Below are 24,099 nucleotides of genomic sequence, written 5' to 3' on the forward strand. Positions count from 1 at the left end.
TAGAATAAACTTAAATTTTTTTTGAGCATAAACATATCCAAATAACATAATCTTATTAAACGACTAGAAGGTATTATTAATTATTTATAAAATATATATTATGCATATTATTAGGTACATTTTAATAATTATCTAATAAATACTACAAGTTTATATTAACACTGTCATAATATATAATTTTGTATCTGTCTTTATTGCTATTTTGTCATTTTCAAACTGTAAATAATATTACTAAGTATGGAGAGTTAATATTGTTTCACTATTAAGGTGACACCTTGCAAGTAGTTGGTACATATAGAGTGGTCAAATATCAACATTTATATGGAAGTTTTTAACACGTTTACTTTACTTAGGCTAGCTAATATGTTACAAAGGATGTTTGTGCTGAAATTGGTTCACAATGTACTACTACTACTTGAATCTTGACAAATCTCTGGGTCGATTTAGGTACTCCGGATTGGCATTTTGTTTTACTTACCTAATTATAGACCATTTTGAAAGTATATACAGACGTCCATCACTCCCACAAGAGTTATTATTATTATCAAACACACTCTCGCTCTATATACATATTGTATGTAAAATGGAAAGAAAAACAAGTGGAAAAATGTTATTTCATCCTATTTAAAACGTAATCGGCCGTGACTAGTAAACCTTTCTGAAAGGTGCTCTCCTTCAATTGGTTCGCTATCCGTACCGCTTCGGTGCAGTGTTTTTTCGCCAAAAATTGCGTTTGCTCGAGTCCTTTACTTTTATGGACCAGCTCGAACGCTTTTTCCACGTCGCCCGGTTCTTGGAAACGACGCATTATCATTGGATTCAGTTCGGGATACTTAAAAACACACAAGTGTCAGGTCAATTAATGCTTATTATTGCTAATTCACTTACTTTTTCACATGCGAATAGTACGGGTGCAGTAGCCAGTCCTAATTTTAAATCTGCAGCGGTCGGTTTGCCCATCATGGCCGAATTGGAGACGAAATCGAGCAAATCGTCGACCAATTGGAAACCGAGACCGATATTTCGACCGTACTGATATGCCAATTCTGACAGCTCTTCGTCAGCACCTGCCAACATTGCCACCTGCAAAAGAACACAGTCAGTTACATTGTCACGTCATATGTTTATTAGTCACAAAAGCAGATTGATCCTTTTCCGTCAACGTCAATAATTACATGTTTATTTTTCATTATAACAATAACCAAAGTAACAACCATAATTGTTTACAATCCTAGCCCCCTACTAGCTAGTTCACCTATAATAAACTGAAAACTAAGCAAAAAACAATCTGAAATGACTGTCTTTTATAAACACAGCTTTTGAGTTGGGTTTTGCTTTCGTCAAACCGGGTTCAAAAATGTGACAACATAACGTCAGCGTTCATCGCAAAAGTACGTTGGTACATTGGAAACGTCGGAAAATTGGTGATAACTTTTGGTCTATAACGTGCAGATGGCGTCCCTTGGTAAAATAGTAGACACTATGATAAAATGTCACTATCTGTTAAAATATTTCTTTAGCTATTGGCGTTTCAAGTTGACACTGTCATTTCATCAAATCAACGTAAACAAACGGAGAAATGACAGCTGGAATGCCCGAAACTTGATCCTCAACAGATCACCAGAGGGAGTATCTCTTGAAACGCCAATAAACTGACTGACTGAAGATAAGACAAAAGTGATGTGTGACTTAGTTTGCTAGTTGTTACCATTTTTTGAAAGTTACGTCGCATTTTTTGGGACTCATCACGGTGAGAGAAGTTTTCTAATTCAACTGTGACGTTTTGCAAAAGCGCGATCACGTGACCACTGTCAATATTTTGCTTTACTTTAGTTGCGAGAACCACTCTAAATAACTAATATTCCCGATATACTTACAGATTTGACAGAATTGGCCATGAGACTGGCGGTTTTCCGATAGGTTTTCGTTAAATAGTGAGCGAACCGTTCGTTTTCCGTTTCCTTCGATCCCAACTGCATGAATTCGCCTTGGACTAGGTCAGTGACTACCTGGACAGTAACAAACAGATGTATCGGATTGTTTAACCAAACGCACTTACTTAATAAACCACAGGTTATTAAACCGATTGCAATTATACACGTATTATTCAAACAAATTACGCGAACGGTTGTATACATGTTTTAAACAAACACAATGTTAAATAGCACGTTAAAGCTAATAAATTTTATACGAGAAAGGAGCTTAATTGTATGCGATTTCGACATAAAAATGTTATGAATGGCTTAACAAATCCAATTCTCGAGTACGTTGAAATTGCCTAATTCGAATGATCTCAGAAATCGAATGTTAATAGTCACACTGTAGATAGGAAAAGAACCATCTTACCTGGCTAAGAACTAAAGTGACGTCGTCGTTTTTTAATCGAGCTATCATCATCGAGGCTACAGCTAAGATGAAGTCACCTGCCATTGTGACCTGCAGCAAAAAATACTTATAATAGAATTTGATTAAATGCACTTAAAAATACAGTATTTTCTTAATTCGGCCTCGATCCAAATCGAAAAAGCAAAATTACACCCCGTGCAAGGTATTCAAATCTGAAACTCAACAGAGCCTAAATAAAACTTTATTACATTGCAAAACGCCATATTGTTGATGGCGTATTACCAAATCCACATTTGCGAACTAGTTGAAACCGATCGGGCACAGAGAATTATTAATTTATTAATATCAAGTTTAATAATTTCGTAAGTGCGAAACATGTTGCATTGCCAACCGACAAGTGCATAATAATGACATTCATGTGTTATTAACCAGATATTGCATAAACCAATACGCAAGTGCCTTAAGTCAGGTATTTATAATATTTGCCATATTAAAGGAATTAATAACGCCATTAAGCGGATCACGTGCATTTCAAGAGATTTCTTTCCATGTATTAATTAATTAGTTGTAAGTTAATTATTAAGTATACAAAGTAGAGCCACTATAAGCATCAAATAACGTCAAATTTTGACAGCGGGTCACGTGGCAACTGTGTGTTACGTCTGTTCACAGAGAGAATCCTCAACTAGAAGTTGGCAGTCAGAGAGGTAATGGAATTGCCAATTGGCCAGAAGTGTCGTAGTCACGTGAGCATTCAACCAATGAAAACCTGATTTCCTGACGGAAACCGGTTAAATATTATGTATGTCGAAAATTCCAATATGGCCGTATTAGTATTTGCTGCTAATGTCAAAACAGTGTTTGTTTGGATTGAATTTGTAGAGTTTTGAGTAGGTTTTACTTTTTTAGTGTAAATTGGCGGTTACAGAAAATATGTTGTTCTTACCGAGCAAATCAATTTTATCAGATTAGGTCATCTTGACGTCATATTTGCTCTGTACTGCTTTATATTTGTTCCACGTTTCGAGTAATATACACACTACATGTAAGAAATGATAGAACACACTGTATATTCCAACTGAACTTTCAAATAAGCGCATAACAATGAAAATATGCCACAGGAAAGAACTTGATCTTCTTGAATCGAGTCACGACCATATCATTAAAACATATGCATTTCCAGTAACGTAAAGTTCTGACCTTTCACAAGTTGAACGCATAATTAATAATTATACGAGTGTTGGCCGTGCAATAACTAACTATCAATAGTTAGGCAACAATTTGTGTACGTACGAAGTAGCTTTGGAAAACTAAAGTGTGTCTAGGGTAAGAGACTTTAATAGTGCCTGACATTTACTAATAAAATATTAATCAACTGTTTGTTACAAAATAGGCAACTTACTTGTTTTTAATGTGGCTGTTTAACAGATATTATAAGAAAGATAATATATGAAAAAACCGATTGTATGTAGTTCTAAAAAGTTGATTTATGACGGACCCATTTTACAATTGTTACAAGATCTAAAAGTGGTTCAAACCACTTTCGGTGATTTATTACGAAATACCTGAAAGAGGACAATTTATTGGAACTTAATGTTACTATAACAGAAGCTAGTGTAGTTGGCTACTACGTCATCCTGTGTCCCGTCACATTCGGTAAACATTGAAGTGACATCCTAAAGTTAGTGACATTCCCTTTTTTCAGAAAAGCTTCTTTTTGGTTATAATGGAGGTCAAATTTCATCGAGGTTATTTTAAATTGGCGAACGTATATCCGGACGGGTTAACTCGCACAATGTTGCATCCATCCTTGCTCAGAAACGAAACAAAACCAAAAGTAATGGCCTTGCGAAAGATTTCGTTTCCTTATTTCGAGTAGGTATTCGAATGTAATTAACTTGACACCAGGAAGATGCTTAAACTTGAGTTATACCCAAGGAATTGGTTACTGCGTATTTATAAAAATACAATAAATAATACAAATTGAATTGTTATTGTTGTTTTTAAACGGGTTTTGACCTTGTTTATAAGTAGATAAATGACATCTTGGATGAATCATTTAACGAACATCCTTTAGTTACTTTACAATTACACTGTAATTTTACTTTGCTTTTAAACTCTGACTAGGAGACAAAAGTGATAATTTCATACCTGCTTATGGTTCCACATGACATTGACGCTTGGTTTTCCCCTCCTAAAATCTGACTGATCTATGACGTCATCGTGGACCAGTGACGCTGTGTGTATCATTTCGGAAATCATGGCTACCTCTTGTTGTGATTTTAGAAGGTCTCTGAAATCAGAAAATATGAAAAAAAGGAAAAAACAGTGACAAGAAAATACTTAAAATGTTAATAATATTAAACATGTACTAGGAAATTTTATAATTATTATACAGGTATGGTAAATCCAAAACCGACCATAGGAAAACCGTGTAACTGACAAGTAGGCAGAAAACGAAAAAAATACCAAGTAGGCCATATTTTCAGTGCGCTGTTGCCAAACAAAATTAGTTTTGTCGACAGTAATGAATACTTGGCGTTTGGCAACAGCGCGCTGAAAATATGGCCTACTTGATATTTTTTTCGTTTTCTGTCTTAGTCCCGCGCATGCCATAATGTACGTTTCTCTGTCTGTTACGCGGTTTTCCTATGGTCGGTTTTGGATTTACCACACCTGTATATAGGGATACTATGATAAGAAAAGAGGACTATTGCAAATCAATGGTATCGACAAAGATAAAGCATAACGTAAGTGTGTCAGTAGGACAAAACAAATGTGACGTCATTCAACAGTTGGTCACGTGACCACTTATCAAGAAATCTGATTAAAATCTTGTGATCTTTCAGCTGACAAATGTTTTGATAAACGATTTTGTAGAAACACAATAACAACACAACTTTCATGGCGTATCATTAAAAGTGAATATTCCTGTTGAATAACCATTAAAAATGTTGAATTTAACATTAAAAAAAAAACAAATTTAAAGTTTGAATCTGTGAGAAGTATTTAATAAAGTCTGAAACTAATTTTCTAATTGGGTTTTTCCCTACGACATTGAAATCACCTCTCATTCTATTCTTGTGGTTTTTCACATTTTTCTTTTACTTATGGTTGTTAACCACGTAATGTACGAGATTTTTTCGCTTTCATCAGTGTAATACTAATATTAAACTATAGAATAAAATGAGACACGTTATAACTATTAAACATTTATTCAGTTTCAATACGGAAATCCCTGCAATTAAACTGCAAAGTCAGTATGATATCGGACTCCAATAATAAAGTATAGTATTAATAAGTCATGAAGACTACTGCTGCCACATTCCGATGTAAAAAGTGATGGTATTAGAGTACGTGATATGTGGATGAATGAGCATAATAAACCTTGAATGTTATCATCCTTTTGTAAATCATCATGCTTAATTCAGTGACGGCCAGAAATTTGCAACAATATTAGGTAAATGCTAATTTACTTCTTTGTTCAAACTTTCCAGACTTTTTGAAGTTTGAAATTGCTTTTATTAGACTAGACTAGCAAGAAAACTCGTTTTATGCTTAATGCAATGATCTCGTGGACACGGTAAACATATTGAAAGCGAAGCCTGAAAATTTAGGCCATTTGAAAGTAAAAAAGCGTCCGTCTTATGAAACGGCTTGTCATTGACCACAAATTAACATCCACTTGCAACTTGCAGATCGACAATTCTTGCACACCAGTGTAATAATTCCTAATTAGCACCACAGTCCATATAATGATATTACTGAATTTTACCTGTTTTCTTTGTACATGTGATAGTTTATCGCACGGGCCATTAGGATGGCGATCATGGGTCTTAGAGCTTTTCCGTTGCCATCGAAATAGTAGGTCGCTATTTCATAGAGGTCCTCTTGATATGTGTTTCTTCGTAGTGCCTGCAAAAGCAAATTAAATTACGTTGGTTATTTGCTATTTTACAAAATACAGTGTGAATCAAAAAAGTTTATGGATGTCATCCTAAATCGGACTGAAAATTTTAAAATGAATCTTGTAATAAGAGACTGAAGGGACCTAATTAAAAAAAGTCTATATAAAAAACAAACAATACCAACACTACCATTCTGATATTTTGAATACAACATACAGGTTGAACTAACTTTTAACCATAAATACAAGTTGGATGTATGTAAACTAAGAAAATATAAAATTATATTCATTTTCTTAACATAGCAAAGATTGAATAAAAATGATTCAAATTTCATAGTAAGATTTCAAACTCCCGCTAGATATGACGTAGACGGGTTTCAACCAATTAGCTGCCAAGGAACCACTTCTCTCATCAGCTTTTTCTAGTCCTGCTTTTGTTTTGCCAGTTTATAAAGTTTTACATAAACATCTCAGTGTTTACAGTTTTTAAGTTTCTTATAATAACACTAGACTAAAGACATTATGTAAAATTGACATTAAATTACTTTTGGTCCAGTGAAATAAGAAAGTTTTTTTGTTTTGCTGTAAAACGTGTTATTTGGCAACATTGCACTCTGCGGACTCTTGACTTTCAGGTTTTAAATCAGCTGATCGAAACATGCTGTCAACTGCCAGACAACCAGAGCCAATAAAACTGCCTGAAAGTCGACTACGTCATACACGCGGCAAAGCCGTGGATTTTAATTTATTAACGCATTTTCAAACCACTATAAATTAGCAAGCCATTTTTTGTTGTAAATAATCTACAAATTCCGACATTTCAGACTAAGCTTTCCTATTTATGTGTATTGAAACGCAATTTTACATTAAGTGGAATGAGCCCATTTCTATACCTGTATATGGAAACTATTTGCAATTTTACCATAATATTACACTATAAAATCAAACACAAACAAAATAATTAAGAAACGTTCCGTACAAACGCGCAACTGGGTCGCAGTAACATCTTCCCAACAATGGCTGCTTAAACTAATTGGGTTTTAATACGTTAAAACAATGAAAATGCAATACCCCCATTATACTCTATGATAAGTAAATAATAAGAGGACGTTCCTGTGTGTGAACAATTATTTTAGATACTCTTTAAAGTCGGTGTATTGAACGACCTTGCGTGAAAATGACTATAGTAAAATGATAGTGAGGCAAGAAATTACGATGGCGATGAAGAAATAATTGAGCATCGCTTTAATAACAATCGTGCTAACAAATAAGTAAGATAATTTAATATTTCGCAATTTAGAAGCATTTACTTCTTCGATTTGCTTGAATTTTGTAAAACTGCATTTGTTTAATTCTTCAAACTTCGAATTGAACCACTGTTGCAACTGGATCGCTGTGTATAACAAAATTTCAAAAAGTATACAGGGTATTCCAAATGTTTCGAAACGGTCTACCTTTTTCCACAAGGTTAAAGTTACAAAAATATATCACGTAAGGTTAAAAAATCTATCTCCTGATGGTCATTTCGAATTTTTAGGACCGGGGTCTTTTGACCACCACCATTTTTTTTAATGGATCGGTTATGATTTTAATCAATTTACAACAGCCCATATATTTACTTACACCCAAGAAGAGTTTTTACAAGAACACTACAAAAACCAAGTTTATTCAAGCCAGTGGTTCTCGAAGAAACATGGATATAGAGTAAAGGTGTATTTAGCAGAAGCTGACAAGGTGATTTACCTAATACTATAAAAAGGACTCTGGTAGAGGTATTAATAAGCTGCTAATACTAAATAGCTTATGTTTCAGGTACCTTCATTTGCCTAATCTGGAGTTATCATGCTTTGAAAGGGTCCAAATGTAAAAAGTCCCATTATCAATTGCTCTAAAAGACTCTAAACAAAAGGTGTTTGAAGCTACGGTTATAATGATGTTGTCAAAATCCATATGCAGAGTGTTGAAAAAACAAATTTCTAATAAGTTTCAGGTAATATTAGAAAGATACAAGTTATTTAATACATAAATTTGATCAAATACCATTATTTTGCAGAATTAGTCCTTATAAATTTTGCCGTATCTTCTCTGACTATAAGGCTAGAAACAGATGGTGCTACTGTTAAATACTTTTACATCAGATAGTAGGTTAAATTACTATTTTAGTTGTATTATTTACACATTATGAAATATACAAATAAAATCTCACTCAAGTTTCTTTTTTATCTAAGAAGTCTAGTTTTCTTCATAAACAATCATAAAATTAGATAATTTCTTTAACTGAGGTACCTACCTGCACAAAACCATGAAGCAAGTTCTTAAAACACCAACAATTCTGTTATAAGTTAAAACACTGCTTTAGGATTTAATAGTCCCCAGGATACACACATTGCCTTTCCTTTCTTGCAAATTTGATGGTATAATTCTTGAAACGTTAGTATTGGGCTGTTAATGACCCGTTTGAATGCACCTATCTGTGATGTTCTTTCCAGATAATTTAAATTGAACGTGGTTGTTGTTCCCAAGCCAAAGTTTGATTGGAACTTTCCGCCTTTGTTTACCACCAAATGTTGCAAGTTTTCCAGTTTGGTGAAGAAAAATCTTAAATTCTACGAAGGTCTCGCAATAACAACACTAATTAATAAACTTAAACAACCCTAAATTAAGTTTTTATTTCTTCTGTTTGTAGTTTTTGCGGTTTTTCAACTTTTTAAAATTCCTAACCTCAAAATGTTTAGCCGACTGTCAGTTGGGACTATGCTCTGTTGCCACATCGAGCAGATGTGAACCTGGTGTATTGTTGGTTGCAGTAATAAACGGACCGATGAATTATACAGATTTCGAAAAAAAAAGCATTTATTGCATGCAAAACATGTGAGATTCTTAGAATGTTTTTTTTCAAAACAATATAGTTTTCTCATTTTCATTTATAATTGCTTAATGAAAGATACATATTGTGAGGTTTAAAGGAGGAATTTGTCAATACGGCAACGTCCAAACGCGTGATTAAAAAGATGGATAGCCTAGCTGGTAATAAACGACGTGCGTAAATTTCAATATGGCGGAGCACTTGATGACGTAACCGTAGATTAGGGATGACTTTTTGATCTTTCAAAATAGGTTGACATTTCGTGTTTACACCTCCAAACACGGGAAATATTCAATAATACATTCCCTAATTGAGAACTCATATCTTCATCTACCGTATACATTTCTCATCTCTAATTCACCTTCTAATTTGACGTTATCAGGTATTCTAATCAACAATGAAACCTATTGTTCTTTGCTCAATTGTTTAAACTCAGATTTCTCGAAACTGCCTGAATAAAACAACAAACTCTTGATTACCATCAAGAGATAGATTTTTGAATCTTACGTGATATTTCAAAATTTCATCTTGTGGAAAAAGGTAGACCGTTTTGAAACATTTGGAATACCATGTATATTCCTTATAAGAATGTAGTGAGAGTTGTATTTGTTAGACTTCCTTCTTATATTTGTGTCGTTAGATCAAGCGTACATTTCCTAATCATAGTAAAAGAATCAATATTGGCCGTGAATATGCATAAAAATCCACTTACGTAGTCAAATAACGTTTTTGGTAGATTGCGACAGACGATTTGACCGCAAAATCGGTAAATATGCACGAACATCGTTATGTACTTACCGTTCTTACGTAATCGTATACATCTTTAAGGTCGTCGTCCAGCAATCTGTACGGATCCACCTGGTATTCTGGTAAGGTACCCGGTTGTTGGGTACCCATCATGGTGGCGTAATGGCGGTGCGGTGCGGTAAGACCCACCAGATGGTGAGGCTGTTTTGTGTTGCGATGTCGGCATGTCTGGAAATAAATTTATATCAAAGTTTCAATACACAAAACATTTTGTTATGAACTAAAGAAACTGAAAAAATACATAATTACTAATGTGTTCATTTTTGTTGTTTATTCAGTTTATTGGATTTGTCTACTACGCTATACAGGGTGGTCCAGTTTTAAGTGTCAATAATTCACCATTTGATAGCTAATCAAAAAATAAGTTAACTTGCATTATGTCATTTTTCTGAAAAACGTTTTCTAAGGAAGATACAGAGTCCTCCAAATTTCAATTTAAAAAATCGTTTTATAGTTTAAAATTGAACATTCAAGACTTGTGAAAGTCCAAATTTGTACTGAATAGTCTAAAAACTTTTTTACTATTAGGAATGGTCTTATGATTCGCTTTCTCAGACTGCCATCCTGGTTGAGTGTATGAAACTGGCATTCAAGAACTAAAAAAAGTCCGGAAATCAAGACAAAGATTGTATTGTGCATGAAACTCATTTTTTACTACTAAAAATAATATAAAAGTTGACTTTTAATGCTAAAACTGACTTTACTAGGACTAAAGAGAGTCCAAAAGTATATTTTCAAGACTTTAATTGGTGTACAACTGAATTTTCTGGACTGGACAACAAGTCTAGAAGTAAATTAAATTTTCGGACTATTTTATTTCTAAAAATTAGTTCTCAAAACTATTATTGTAGCATTTGATACCAAAATTTTTTACTTTTATTACTAAAGAAACTTGACTTTTGGAAATAGTCTTAAACTCGATTTTTCAGTCTTAAAAAGCACTAAAAACAGTCTGAATTTTTTAGAGATGCTACAATTTATTGCACCTATGAGTGTAGAAGTCAATTTAATAGTGAAGTCGCTTGAAATAACATTTTCAAGATTATGGTCAGTGGACAAACTGGCTTTTAGGCCTGATACGTCAAAAACTTTGTAAAGATAGTCTTGAAACTCGATTTGAGGCACTGAAAACAGCCTTAAAACACTAAAAACAGTCTAGTTTATTAAGAAATACCCGAATTTTTAGCACTGAGATGTCTAAAAGTCGATTTAATAGTGACAAAGCTTGGAATGCCATTTTAAGTCTATGAAGAATGTAAAAATTGTTTTTTAAGTTTGCTATGTCAATAACTTGGTGAAGATAGTCTTGAAACTCGATTTTGCAAGCTGAAAGCAGTTTTGAAGCACTAAAAATAGTCCAGAATTCGAAGAAAATGAAAAGCAAAGTAAAAAGCACGAAAAGTTCGTTTTCAAGACAATTTTCATGAATCTAATGTTAATGTCCTGCATCTAAGACTATTTTCAAAACTAAAATATTGAAATTTGTCTTCAAATTATGAAAACTTACTTCAAATGCAAATTTTAAGCTTCTGGTGTCACTTTTCATTAGTTCAGTCACATTTCGGGGTTCAAGTCAATTTTTAAGGTTTAAATGTATGAATTTGTAGTAACAAATTCTTGAAAAAGTACTTAGTTTTTATGTCTACAAGTCAATTTTCAATATTAAAGTCACTCGATTTGCATGAAAAGTCAATTTTCAAAACTAAAGTCTTTCAGTTTGTCTGGAAACTATGAAAACTGGCTACAATAATATTTTTTAAACTTCTTAAGTGATTTTTCCGTTTCCAAGACAATTTTTAAGTTGGGTTGGGTTAGTTTTGGGTCTTTGACCGTAATAACGTGTAATAAAGTGCTTGTTCCAAATTTGATCAATATTGCTCCAACGGTCTGACAGTTATGAGAAAAAAAAAACGATTTTTTAAACAGAAATTTGAAGGGCTCTATTTTCCTTAGGAAGCACTTTTCAGGAAAATGACATAATGAATGTCAACTTATTTTTTAATTGGCTATGAATTGGTGAAATATTGACATTTAAAACTGGACCACCCTGTATTTGGGGTACATTGGAAACCTGAGGAGGATCCAAATAAGGGAGTCGAAACTTTTGTTATAGTCAGGTCGAAATTGGCTTGAAATAAACTAAATTATTACAACATTTTATTATTATTTAACGTTATTAATGAAATTTGCAATTACACTTGTTACAGTGTGTAAATGCAAATTGTACATACAGGGTGTTACAAATTCGATGCATTAGCATTGCTATCTCAGAAACTATAGTTGATTTAGTTAAATGGAGGCAGTTGCGCATTTTATTGCTAAATAATTTGGTAAAAAAAAATCAAATAATTTTCATTTCTTCCGGATATATCCGACAAAAACCGAAAACTAACATTATTTTCTTGAATAGCATAAAAAAGTGCCTCCAGAAGGTGCCATTGATTTTCCAAAATAATCAATAATAAAGTGATAAAAAAATAAAGCAGCAATTTGATTATTTCGGTTTTTGTCGGATATCTCCGGATGTAATAAAATGTATGAATCAACTGAATAAGCCAATAGGAGATGTAGACGAGTAGTCGTTTACAATGTTGACACTCATTTCATTCCAACTTAAAGTCAGATATAATGTCAAACATTTTCTAGTTATGAAATTTATTCTGCCAAAGGTAATTACATACTTAAGAACTGAATTAGTAAATTTAAGCTGCAAACAGAGATTTAGCATAATAAACTGTTATAATTAAGTATCAAATCTCTCCCGCTGATTAGTTAACCAATTAATATTTCGGAGATAGTGACTTTCGGTTTGATTTAAACTGGGGGAACCGCACCCAAAAAATTTCAGTGTTAAGTATATAGGAAACAAGGTAATTTTAACGTTCGACTTTTTCGAGACAAGGATTTTACGTTTTCTTGGATATTTTGTCTTTTTTTGATCAAATTCATTGCCGCGCACGCACACCGCTAACGACAGGTGGCGGCACAATCGTCTGGGCGTTACTCGAAAAAAAAAAAAAACACTCAACAGGATTCTCTCGACCCAGATTTCATAAAGAATGTGAAAGTGAATAAGCCAGCATCAATTGCTCGTCAAATTGCCGTTTTCGCAGTAAAGCGTCGAATTCTCTCTATCATCAATTTTGCAACGCGATTCAGACGAATAGAGAGTCATTGCACGGCCACACTTTTGACACACTGTATAATCGGTAATTTTTTTTGATTCCTGACATGACAAATTTGCTTCTTCTTAGGTGAAAATTTCTGGCAAACAAAAAAAAAACAATTAACGTCAAGTGGCTGTAGTTCTCTAATAAACAGAAAAGAGATCAACGATTTGTAAACAATGGAGCTGACACACGCACAAGAATTGTTTGACTCTCAGTAGACAATCGCTTCCATTTTTTATTTATTATTTTCAATGTTGAGGCTACTTTCGGGTGCATTCACTTTCAAGTTCAGTACACAGGGTGTTTCGTAAACAAATTAGCAGGAGTGCAACAAAAATTGGTCTATACACATTTGTACGTAATTTGACTTAATTTCTGATCTACTGAAGTTGTTAAAGTTTAATAAAGCAAATACATACAGGTGTGGTAAATCCAAAACCGACCATAGGAAAACCGCGTAACGGACAGAGAAACGTACATTATTGCATGCGCGCGACTAAGACAGAAAACGAAAAAAATATCAAGTAGGCCATATTTTCAGCGCGCTGTTGCCAAACGCCAAGTTATTTTGTCGACGGTATTTGAGTGATACTTGGCGTTTGGCAACAGCGCGCTGAAAATATGGCCTACTTGATATTTTTTTCGTTTTCTGTCTTAGTCCCGCGCATGCAATAATGTACGTTTCTCTGTCCGTTACGCGGTTTTCCTATGGTCGGTTTTGGATTTACCACACCTGTATAACGTCTTTTAGTCTACATGTGTATAGAATTTGCCTAAATCTCAGCCCAGTGCCCAGTACCTGAAATTTCTCTCTGTCACACAAAGTTGTGTGTTTAAAATTCATTAAATCAGTCCCCTGATGACCGTAAATTGTGCAGTTTTGAACTTGAAAATGTTGCAGAACGGCAAATATAAACTGTCAAAAGTCAAATTAAATAAAACAGTCTCGTGACCCTAAAAAAAATTTAAATTTGCAACTGTCAAAGTTCAAATGGTAATAGGATGTTAAAAATTAGTTAAAATAGTAGTTCCTGATTGAAGCTGTTAACAAATGATTTAATTTTGAAATGGCGCCTATTATCGTTTTTTGTGAATTGTCACAAAATTTGTAGGCTATGAGAATTACATTATTTGAATGACTAACACACTTTACCGAATTTTCATACTTTTCGTCCGAATATTCGTTTATGAGTACCTACTAGGCTTAAGTTGTGTAAAATTACGTCACTATGATGACAAATTCACTCTGTTCGCTTCATGGAGCGTCAAAACGAATGCGGCCTAAGATTGCTCAACTTTGCTTCATCATCAAAGCAAGGTCCTTTTTTCGTCCATTAACACTTTAACTAGTCACCGTAAATGAGTTACAACATTTGACTTGTTAAATTAGCGGCAAAAATAATTTTTTTGGCGACACAAATACCTGTAAGATTAGTGAAAAGGTGTTTCGCGATGGGCTCAGTAGACGAGGTTACGACCTTGTCAAGTTTGGTAACCACGGTTAAGTAAATCGCCCGTTTATTTCCTGCTTGCTCGGTCAAATCGAGTTTTTTCCTACAGTAGTTAAAATGGTGCAGCGAATTCGCTTGAAAATATAGGAAGTAGTAATTCAGGTGTATTTTAAGAAAAATAAGTTATCTGTTTTATAACGCAAAAAGTAGCACATTTTACTGAAAAACAAATTTTACTGATTATTTCCTTCCTATCAATTTTGACCAATCGCTATCAAGAATTAGTATAACAAATGTAAATTTTAAGTGGAAAAATCACTTAACAACCGGATTGGGATACCCTGTATATTTTTTTATTTTTGTATTCTACGTCAAATTCTAGACATATTTTGTGTATTAATGTCCGTTTCTGAGATATTTACCATTTTATATGAAATTTGATATTTTCGGTCTCCAAAACATTTTTAATTTATACATATCAGGAAAGGTTTTTGTGTTTTGTCATGTTAGACAAGGTTTGTTCTAGGAATGGGTGCAGAAAGACGTCAAAATATATAATACAGTGTGGTCAAAAAATCAGTGACAGTTACATCAAAATAACCGAGTTAATGAAGGTTAAAGTAGTAGTTGTCAAATTTAGTCAAAACTGTCTTTATTGTCACACACACCACTTTGTATAGACTTTTATGTGTCAATAGATGGAAAATAAAAGGGGCTTTCAAAAAAATATGGCCGCCAGAGGGCTCCAAAGCTAACTAAATGTTTTCCTTTGACTGTTATAATTATACTGCTCTAATATCTTTAAAGGATATTTTTTTGAATCGGTCAGATACGGCCCTGATATTTGGTACAAACCTAGCACAATGCTAAATCTAGGGTAGTAGCAAAACTGTAGAAATACAATTATTAAGGTCGATTTTCGCTTGGACTAACTGGCCAACCTAACGCGCAAAACCCATTAGTATAGTGGCAGTGTTTCAGGCAAATTTGACCCTTACAATAAATGTCATTTGCAAAAACAGTTTTTCAAAAAATTTCCAAGCATTACGTCGTGGTAGATCTAGTAAGTCACGTGACCGTGTTTTCCTAATTTTCTATAGTCAAATTAGCCTTTAACCAGTCAAAAACTGTTTGTGGTGCATCTTGTCACTAAATCGTAAATAACACACGTGTATTTGTAACACTTTGTATACACTTTTATATGTCGATGGACAGCCAATGAAATGAGCTTTCCATTGACGTATAAAAATCGATTGGTTAGCCGTTCGCCCGCTAGAAGGAGTCAACGTTGATCAATTTTTTTGGGGTATCTTTTTGTTTAATTCTTAAAAACTCGCTTAATTGTACTACTTTTAGTAGAGTTTTATACGCAAAGGATAGCCAATGAAATGAGCTTTCTAAAAATATTCCTATTTGGGTTGACAAGTTAGACGGTTTGCCCGCTAGAGGGCATCAAATTTAACCAATTTTTTTATCACCTCTTTGGTGCATCTTTTTGTTTAATCCTCAAAAACTGGCTTAATTTCACTATTTTTGGTAAAGTTTTATACGCCAATGAAATGAACTTTCGAAAAATACGCCAAATGGGGTTAATAGGTTGGACGGTTAGGCCACTAGAGGGCGTCAAATTTGACTAATTTTTTCATGACTTTTTTTGGTGCGTATTTTTGTTCAATCGTCAATAACTCGCCTATTTGCTACACTTTATATAAGCTTTTATATGTCAATGGATAGCTAATGAAATGCGCTTTTTATTGAGGTATAAAGTTGATTGAGTTGTACGGTTTCGCCGCTAGAGACAGTCAAAATTTTTGAAAGTAAAATTACAAAATTCATAATTTTTTCCTGTTTTCCAACGGATTTCATTGAAATTACCAAACTTTATTTATTTTATTTATGTTTTTTTTGTACACTATAATGCCCCAGTGGTTTATTCCTCGGTTTTCTGTGCGATCAGCCAGCTCAATCATTTCAGCACGTTCTTCTACTCTTCTCTTGAACATTTTGGGTAATTAGCCAACACAATCATTTCAACAGATTTTTCCGCACTTTTTTAGAAAATTCTAATTTATTATGTCAATTGTCAATCATCAAATGAGAAGGTATCATAAAATATATAATCTCGGTCTCGTCTTCGACTCGGATGATTTTTAAAACCACGCTCGCTCATGCTATTTGTTAAAACAAATTACTTAGAAACTCGTTTTTCCGAATTTTTCCGGAAAAATTAAATGCACTAGGGATATTACCCCCGAAAAATTCGTGTATTAATTGAACCAACTGTCAAATCAAAATGGCTAACGTCAAAACAAATGCGGCCTTGGTTGTAAAAAATAATACAGACAAAACACATGGTGGATGGTTAAGTTTAATGAAAACAACTGATTATGGTACTAAAAGTGTATGGTGCTGAAAAGAATAAAAGGAAAATCCACACGCTAGACGTAGCGCAATTTTACGGTCAGTACCTACCGAAAGAAAGTAAACGTGTGACCCAGATGGTACTACCAAGGCCACTCTCACTTTGCCGCCGGTAGGTACCATCTCGATTCAACAATTTGAATAAGTGACCACACTGCTTGATCGCTCGACAGGTGTGTAAACCTGCTCCAATGCTGTTTCTTTTGTGTTTTGTTCCAACAATAAGATTTTTGGTACCGATTGTTTCTTCGCTCTGTATAATAAAATTCACATGACATGTAAAAGTGTCTGTTTATTACCCAAGCAGCAGTATCCATTCATAATATAGTATATTGTACATATACAACAAGAGTGAATACGATGTCTTTACCGCACAACGAGGAATAAAGAAACCTTGACCTACGGCACTGCAATTGCAATAATAATTAAAAACTCCGATTACTATTTTCAGCACTTGTGACATATAAACCTTAGAATTACTTAATTGATTACTTCTTAAATACCTGCACGAACGACAGGTTAATTTAAATAATAGTTCGTACTGCGACGTTGTCAAACTGTGCACGTGATTTTTTTTACGCGAGCAGGATAATTCCAACGAGTTCAACGTTTGCGCAATCACTCAGACCTCGTAAACTTTTACTTCTTGGTCTAGTTTTAGACTATTTTTACTTATTGCAATTGGTAATGGACCACTACATTCGCAAAAACACGTCATTTTATGTTTTATATTTCACGTTGGCCTTCTGTCTTATTTGTGTTTGTTATTGAGTTTATATTGGAATTAAAACAGCTCTAGTACGTGTGAGACGGCTGTCACGTCACTTGTCAATTGTCAGTACAGGTTTTTGACTAGGGATGGGATCGTGAAAACACCTGGTCACACACTGGCCACCATATGTCAATTGTCAAATGAGGAGGTTTTAAATATCGTTAACAGCTTGAATCAGTGTATCAATGGCCACATTCGTAAGAACAAATCGATTGGTAATCGAAAAAGCGGATTTTGCTAATTGATGTGTTCTTATGAATGCGGCCAATGACTACTATTTTAAAACTATTTTTTAACATCATTTGTTAAAATTTGGTAGTTTTTTAGGGTCACGTGACTTTATTACATTTAATTTGAATTTTGACAGTTTAAATTATCAAATTTGCCATTCCGCGACATTGAGAGTGGAATATAAAGATTTGGAGTCACGTGACCAAAACTGAATTTTTTCAAATTTGAACTTTGATAGCTTGAATTTTGGTTTCAGTTTCGAATTTAATTCTTTCAGACCTTATTGATCTACTGACATTTTAAACTAAAAGTTTTGCAACATTGTCACGTTTAAAGTTGTATGATCAGGGTCACGTGACGGTTTTAACCATTTTTAATAAACTCGTTTTCTTTATCAATTTGAATTTTGATGGATTTAGTCTGATATCCCAGAAAATGTAGTGTTTTTTACGTGAATAAACAATTGTATACAACATCTACGTTTATCTTATAAACATATCCCCATCAGAAATTTCTATGTAATTGGTTTTTGGCGTTTACAAACCCAAACCATTTTGGTCCACTGTGCATCGTTAGCAATGGTCCCTCTAGGTCATCATTTTCTCATTAGTCTTCTAAATCTAAACATCTTCTTCAGTACGTTTTTAGTCCTGTATTTGGAGTTATTTTAATTGGGACTACTTCTTGCATTAAAGTACGTTTTCCGTCGACCACGTATTAACAGCTTTTTTAATGGACGATAACGGATACAAAATCGTTCATTAATGAGTCCCATTAATGCATGATTTTTCAAATAGGTCTCATAGTATAGTTCCATTCTACTTTATTTGTATTAAACAGAGAGAAATAGACGCATATTAATCAGTTGACATCCACCATTAACGACAGAACCAACTGTCACTGTCACTGTCATTGTCAAGGGTGCCTATGATTTCGGTTTGCCGTATTGCCTATACAACTGATAATTAGTTTTTTTCAAACTTTTTAGAATAATAAACATTTTTTATTAACTACAGTCGACGGAAAAATGTTATATTTACCAACTCTTATATTAATGAGCGATTATAATCTCAATTTAATTACCATTTCGATTATTAATCGCTTTCATTAATACACTCGTTGGTTAAATAACTATTTTTGTTACTTTAACCAAATTTACACCCAAATTTAAAATGTTTCAAATTTGAAAAATCCATAACTAAACGGTCAGGAGTTAAACAAAGCTGTCAAACACTTTGTCCTGTTTTGCGGTTTGTAACTTCGGATCCAAACGCGTCGTCATAATGCAAAGGTCCCGTGACCTCGATCGATTTTGTAATCATGGTGTCATGTGATCATTATAACGCGTTTGGATCAGAGAAAAAGCGCGCTTCCCACAACAGTAAATAATAACCGAGGTGATCGCTCATTAAGTGATTATAATAACCATATTATTAAACAGTTGTAAAAACCTAATTTTTGTTTATTTTTACTACCGGTATTAATAAAATCTACATAACAATTTACATACATTCGCGTTGACATTAATGCGTGGGTCAAATTCAGTGTTAAAAAGCGCTAAACGACGAAACAAAACAAATTTGACGGTTGTTGTTAAATAATTTGACCTCTTATTAATAAAAACAACTCTAGCATTGTAGCACATATTAGTGTTGATACCGATTATTGCTTAACAGCAATATTTTGATGGTCAATGTTTTTATTTATATTGCTTTTGTCCACATTCGATGTTGACAAGGTGACAATTTCAAAATTATCCAACTAGAATTAACAGTAAAACCGTTGCTCTCGACAAAGATGGAAAACACTTTTGAAAAAGTGACGTGTGTCAGTCTCCAAAACGTATGTGACAGTTGGTCACATGACCACATTACCAGAAAGATTGATGATTGATTGACCTACCTACCAGAAAAAGTCCCAACTAAGGCAGCTGGCGGTTACGTCATCATATGGAGTTTACATCTGTTACATAGAAATTTTGACGTCATATACAGGTGTGGTAAATCCAAAACCGACCATAGGAAAACCGTGTAACGGACAGAGAAACATAGATGATTGCATGCGCGGGACAAAGACAGAACACGTCCAAAAATTCCAAGTAGGCCATAATTTTGATTTTTGACAGAAAACTGTTACTATTCGAACTAACGAACTGCTATTGCGTTGCGACACCTCCCTATTGTGGTAAACTTCAACTGTCAAATGCGATTGCAAAGCAATCTAACCTCAAAATGTCTTGTGTCTTGTCTTTCTTTGTTGAACCTGCTTGTTTACCACACTAAACATTAAAATGACAATAACACACAGCAATAACAGTGATAATCATATTAATAAGCAAGTAATATACCCCTTCAAACATTCAACTAAGCAACTTCGCTAATAACAACAGAATACTGTACACCCCATTTGTTAGTTGGTTCCTTAAATGTGGCTTTGTTGGTAACTGGACTCTAGACTCAATAAAAGTTGCGATGTTGTATGGCTAAAAATAACTTATTAATAACACTACACTAGAGGAGTCTCTTGCTATTCTCTCACTGATGAATTGTCTGGGGGGAGTTTCCTACCTTAAATTGAGAAGGCCACCAACTAGAGGAACTCTTACTATTGTGTAAATAGTGTTATTTTTTCATGTTTTCCTAAAATCTTACAATAATAGGACTAAGAGGAGTACATTCTGGTATTAATATGCCTGTCACTGTAAATAATTTCTTGTTTACTTTTAATTTGACATTTGAGGTTAGATTTTAATCGCAGATGACAGATGAAATATAGGGAGGTGTGGTAGCGCTATAGCAATTCGACTGCTAAATGAAAAATAAATAATTTCATTCAAATTGTTAAACAAATAGACAGAAATCGGACTAAATACAGCTCGCTGACCGAAGACAGATTATCCAAATGAATGGAAATAAATTAGGAACAATCCAACAACAAAATTGGTTTTGTCGACGGTATTAGATACTTAGGCGATTGGCAACAGCGCGCTCAAATTTTGGCCTACTTGATATTTTTTTCGTGTTCTGTCTTTGTCCTGCACATGCATTTATCTACGTTTTTCTGTCCGTTACACGGTTTTCTTATGGTCGGTTTTGGATTTACCACACCTGTATAGTTACGTTCCTATCGCTTTTTATATTGAATCGTACTACTGCTAACATATCTTCTAACCTAAACCTTTTTAAAAACCTATCAAAGTCAAAACTGTCAGTGTCATTTGAAAAATACACACTTTTTTCGATGTTGCCAAATCGAACAAATTTTTTCTTTTAATATTGTCTGCTGTGGTAAACCATAAGCTACACAATTTAATCTCTGTAATTTTCAATGTCACGGACAAGTTATGCTGCACTTGACCAAACAGAAACAAAACAATACAAAAAAGTTGAAAAAACAAGGAGTTTTCAGTGTTTTTATTGTGAAATTAACTTGACCTACTCTAAAAAATTTGTTCTTCAAATGATTATTATAATTACTAGTACTGGTATGTGTCGAAAATAAATTTCGCATAATTTACATTGTTTTCATTCATTGACTTATCCGATTGCAAATTGTACCGTTACTAAATCGAAAAAAAAACGCAGAAAAGTGCGGTTTCTCCATTTTTACAAACAAACCGAGTCGTTCAAATGCTTTAATTATTATTAATCAAATCGTTCTCGACCGATCAGTTTCGCAGCTGTTGTACTAATTAGCAGTCACGAAATAAAACGAATTCGCTTTCAAAAATAGCATCACGCATACAACGGTTGCCATATATTACCGAAAAAACCTATCCAGCCTATTAATCAAAAACGTAGAAAAAAAATGTCGCAAGTCTGAAGATGGATCGGGCATACGTTATCGTATAGAGGAGAAAGAAAGTTCAATGTCTGTTACAATGGCAGAATGAGAAAGTAACCGACCGATTTGCCGGATTTTGCCACTCTTGCTTTCCGTTGCACCGCGATGTCAAGAATGTAATATTTAATAATAATTTACCATTTATGATGGCTGCTAGTGTTTTTCAGCGGTTCAGCACGAATATTTTATGTTTTACAGTCCTTAGGAATTTCAATTACGTTCAAGTTACAGATTTCTGAAAATTAATGAAATTTGACATTTGCAATACCTACCTAAAAACGATTGTAATTTTCGCATATCAGAAATAGTCTTTTTTGTTGTTTTATTTAAGGGCACCCTAGACTAGGTTTTAATTGGACCATAACGTTTTGCACATTTGTCACAGTCAAATCACAACTTAGTCTAGGTCGAGGTCTAGGTGAACCTTAGGGTGCCCTTAATTATGTCGGTGCAATCCGCCATAAACAAGGATTGGCTCCACTTCTAACAGTGGGACCAGAAAAACGTCAAACATAATGATACCTGTCATAGGTTAGGTTATGTTATTGTGGTTTCGCAAAAATTGTTTATTAAAAAGAACTGTCTATGTTTACAATTTTGAAACTAATAAACAACATCAGCATTTCCATTAACACTATTATTAATTTACAAACAACATACATTAATTTACATTACAAAAAAATCGAGCAAAAAATTCCTTTCAAAAATGCTGAATTGACAAAAAAAAATTATATTTCGACTTTTATCACTTTGACAGGTTTAAATATGTCAAATCAAACTTCAAATTTACAGAATTAAATACCTGAGCTGAAAATGTCAAAAACTAAGATCTTAGAAAAAGTATAAGTGGTTAAGTTGTGGATTTAAAAAAAATGTGGACGTCCTGGTATACCATAATATGTCTGGTAAGAGGAATATTCCAAAAAACGAAAATAATAAATAATAATAAGTTACTCAAATCCAACTTATTAAAGTACATAATGTATGTAAGTACACTCTGAAGGGTTAGAGCAAATATTCGTTTCGAAAATATATTGAAGAAAATTTAGGGTATTTGTTAGGGAACTTCCATACTAACTTATTTCTCGTTTTAAATTTCGGAACACCCTGTCAACTTTCTTATTTTAAATGGGACACCCTCTGTATGTATATAATAATAAGTAAAGTCATTTCATTATGAGTAGGTAATCGCCAATTTTCTAACTAAACTAATTAAAGACTGATAAAACAAAATGTGAGAAAGTTGTAATGAATAATTAAAATGAATCAAAATTCATTTCCAGTGTATAATAAAAGAGCGTTCACCATCCAATTAACGTTAACCGTTGTTAAATTATTACATAAAGTTGATCATCTAATACAATAATAATTATACAACGGAAAATATGATTTGTCAATGACTGGTGATTATGAATTGTAAATTAATTCGTCTTTTCGCTGACCCAATTTTCACAAATTTTAAATTTCAAACGCGAGATTTTTTTACATAACTCGCCTAGTCGCGCTTTTGCAATATATTTACTACCTATATTTGTTTATTACGAAAAAACACTTGACATTTAATATACGTGCTGTTATAAACTATAATGAGTTACTGAGAAATTTAAAATTTAAAGGACGGGACTTACCCCATCGTGTGCTGATAGTCCAGAATCTCCAAAACTGGATCGCACGTATCCACACTGTGGCAACCAACTAAAACGTAAAACGGTTTCGTGGACGGCACGCACTCGCCCGCGCAGCAACAAATCCGTTCCGGAAAATAGTCCACCGATTTTTCCTCCATGAAATCGGAAATTTAAAATGGTTTTGGCACCCATCTCGACCCAGCGCCCGCACGATTAATCGGTTTTAGAAAGCAAAAGCGCCTCCAAGCCCACTTCTTGTGTAGCCGCGTTCCTCTCACTCTCTTTCGGACGATCGGTTACCGAATGGTCGGTTTGGGCCACCCCACCGTCCCGATCTCAATCTTATAGCGAATATCGAAAGTGACAAAAAGTAAAATGTTTGTTTGTGTATGCTAGCCGCGAACTGACGCCGAAGAATTCAATTTCTTCTTTCTTGTGTAACTCTAGGTTACACGCTTCCCTCTTTCGGTAGTACCCACCTAATATCCAGTCAGTTTCGGTTTGTATAGTTTTAAAACTTCAGGTCAGCATGGTAGTTTTTTTTTTGCAACACTACCAAGTCGCACTGTAGAGTTTTTTGTTTAAAATCTCCGAAACGGTTCCATAGTCACCTTCAATAACTGGCTGATCTACAAAAGAAAGTAGCAGATTTATATT

At 33.8% G+C, this 24,099-nt stretch overlaps 1 protein-coding gene and 2 long non-coding RNA genes across 3 annotated transcripts; 1 reads left to right on the forward strand and 2 right to left on the reverse strand.

Annotated features, from left to right (window-relative positions):
• Positions 1–23,994, reverse strand: qless (decaprenyl diphosphate synthase subunit 1 qless). The gene is made up of 8 exons (XM_081972657.1): positions 23,443–23,994; positions 9,918–10,094; positions 6,122–6,261; positions 4,498–4,639; positions 2,347–2,436; positions 1,878–2,009; positions 889–1,083; positions 1–832 (listed from the first exon to the last, which is right to left on the reverse strand). The coding sequence occupies exons 1-8, from the start codon at positions 23,632–23,634 to the stop codon at positions 611–613; spliced, it is 1,290 nt and encodes a 429-aa protein (XP_081828783.1). The 5' UTR covers positions 23,635–23,994; the 3' UTR covers positions 1–610.
• Positions 7,987–8,464, forward strand: LOC145724439 (uncharacterized). The gene is made up of 2 exons (XR_014177002.1): positions 7,987–8,243; positions 8,307–8,464. It is a non-coding gene; the product is annotated as an uncharacterized LOC145724439 (long non-coding RNA).
• LOC145724432 (uncharacterized) lies at positions 20,282–22,394 on the reverse strand. Its single transcript, XR_014176996.1, has 2 exons — positions 20,510–22,394; positions 20,282–20,453 (listed from the first exon to the last, which is right to left on the reverse strand). It is a non-coding gene; the product is annotated as an uncharacterized LOC145724432 (long non-coding RNA).
• Positions 23,995–24,099: the final 105 nt, after the last annotated feature.

This window comes from Ips typographus, linkage group LG2 (assembly GCF_016097725.1).
Source record: "Ips typographus isolate SLU linkage group LG2, UJ_Ityp_2.0, whole genome shotgun sequence".
Lineage (NCBI taxonomy): Eukaryota > Metazoa > Arthropoda > Insecta > Coleoptera > Curculionidae > Ips > Ips typographus.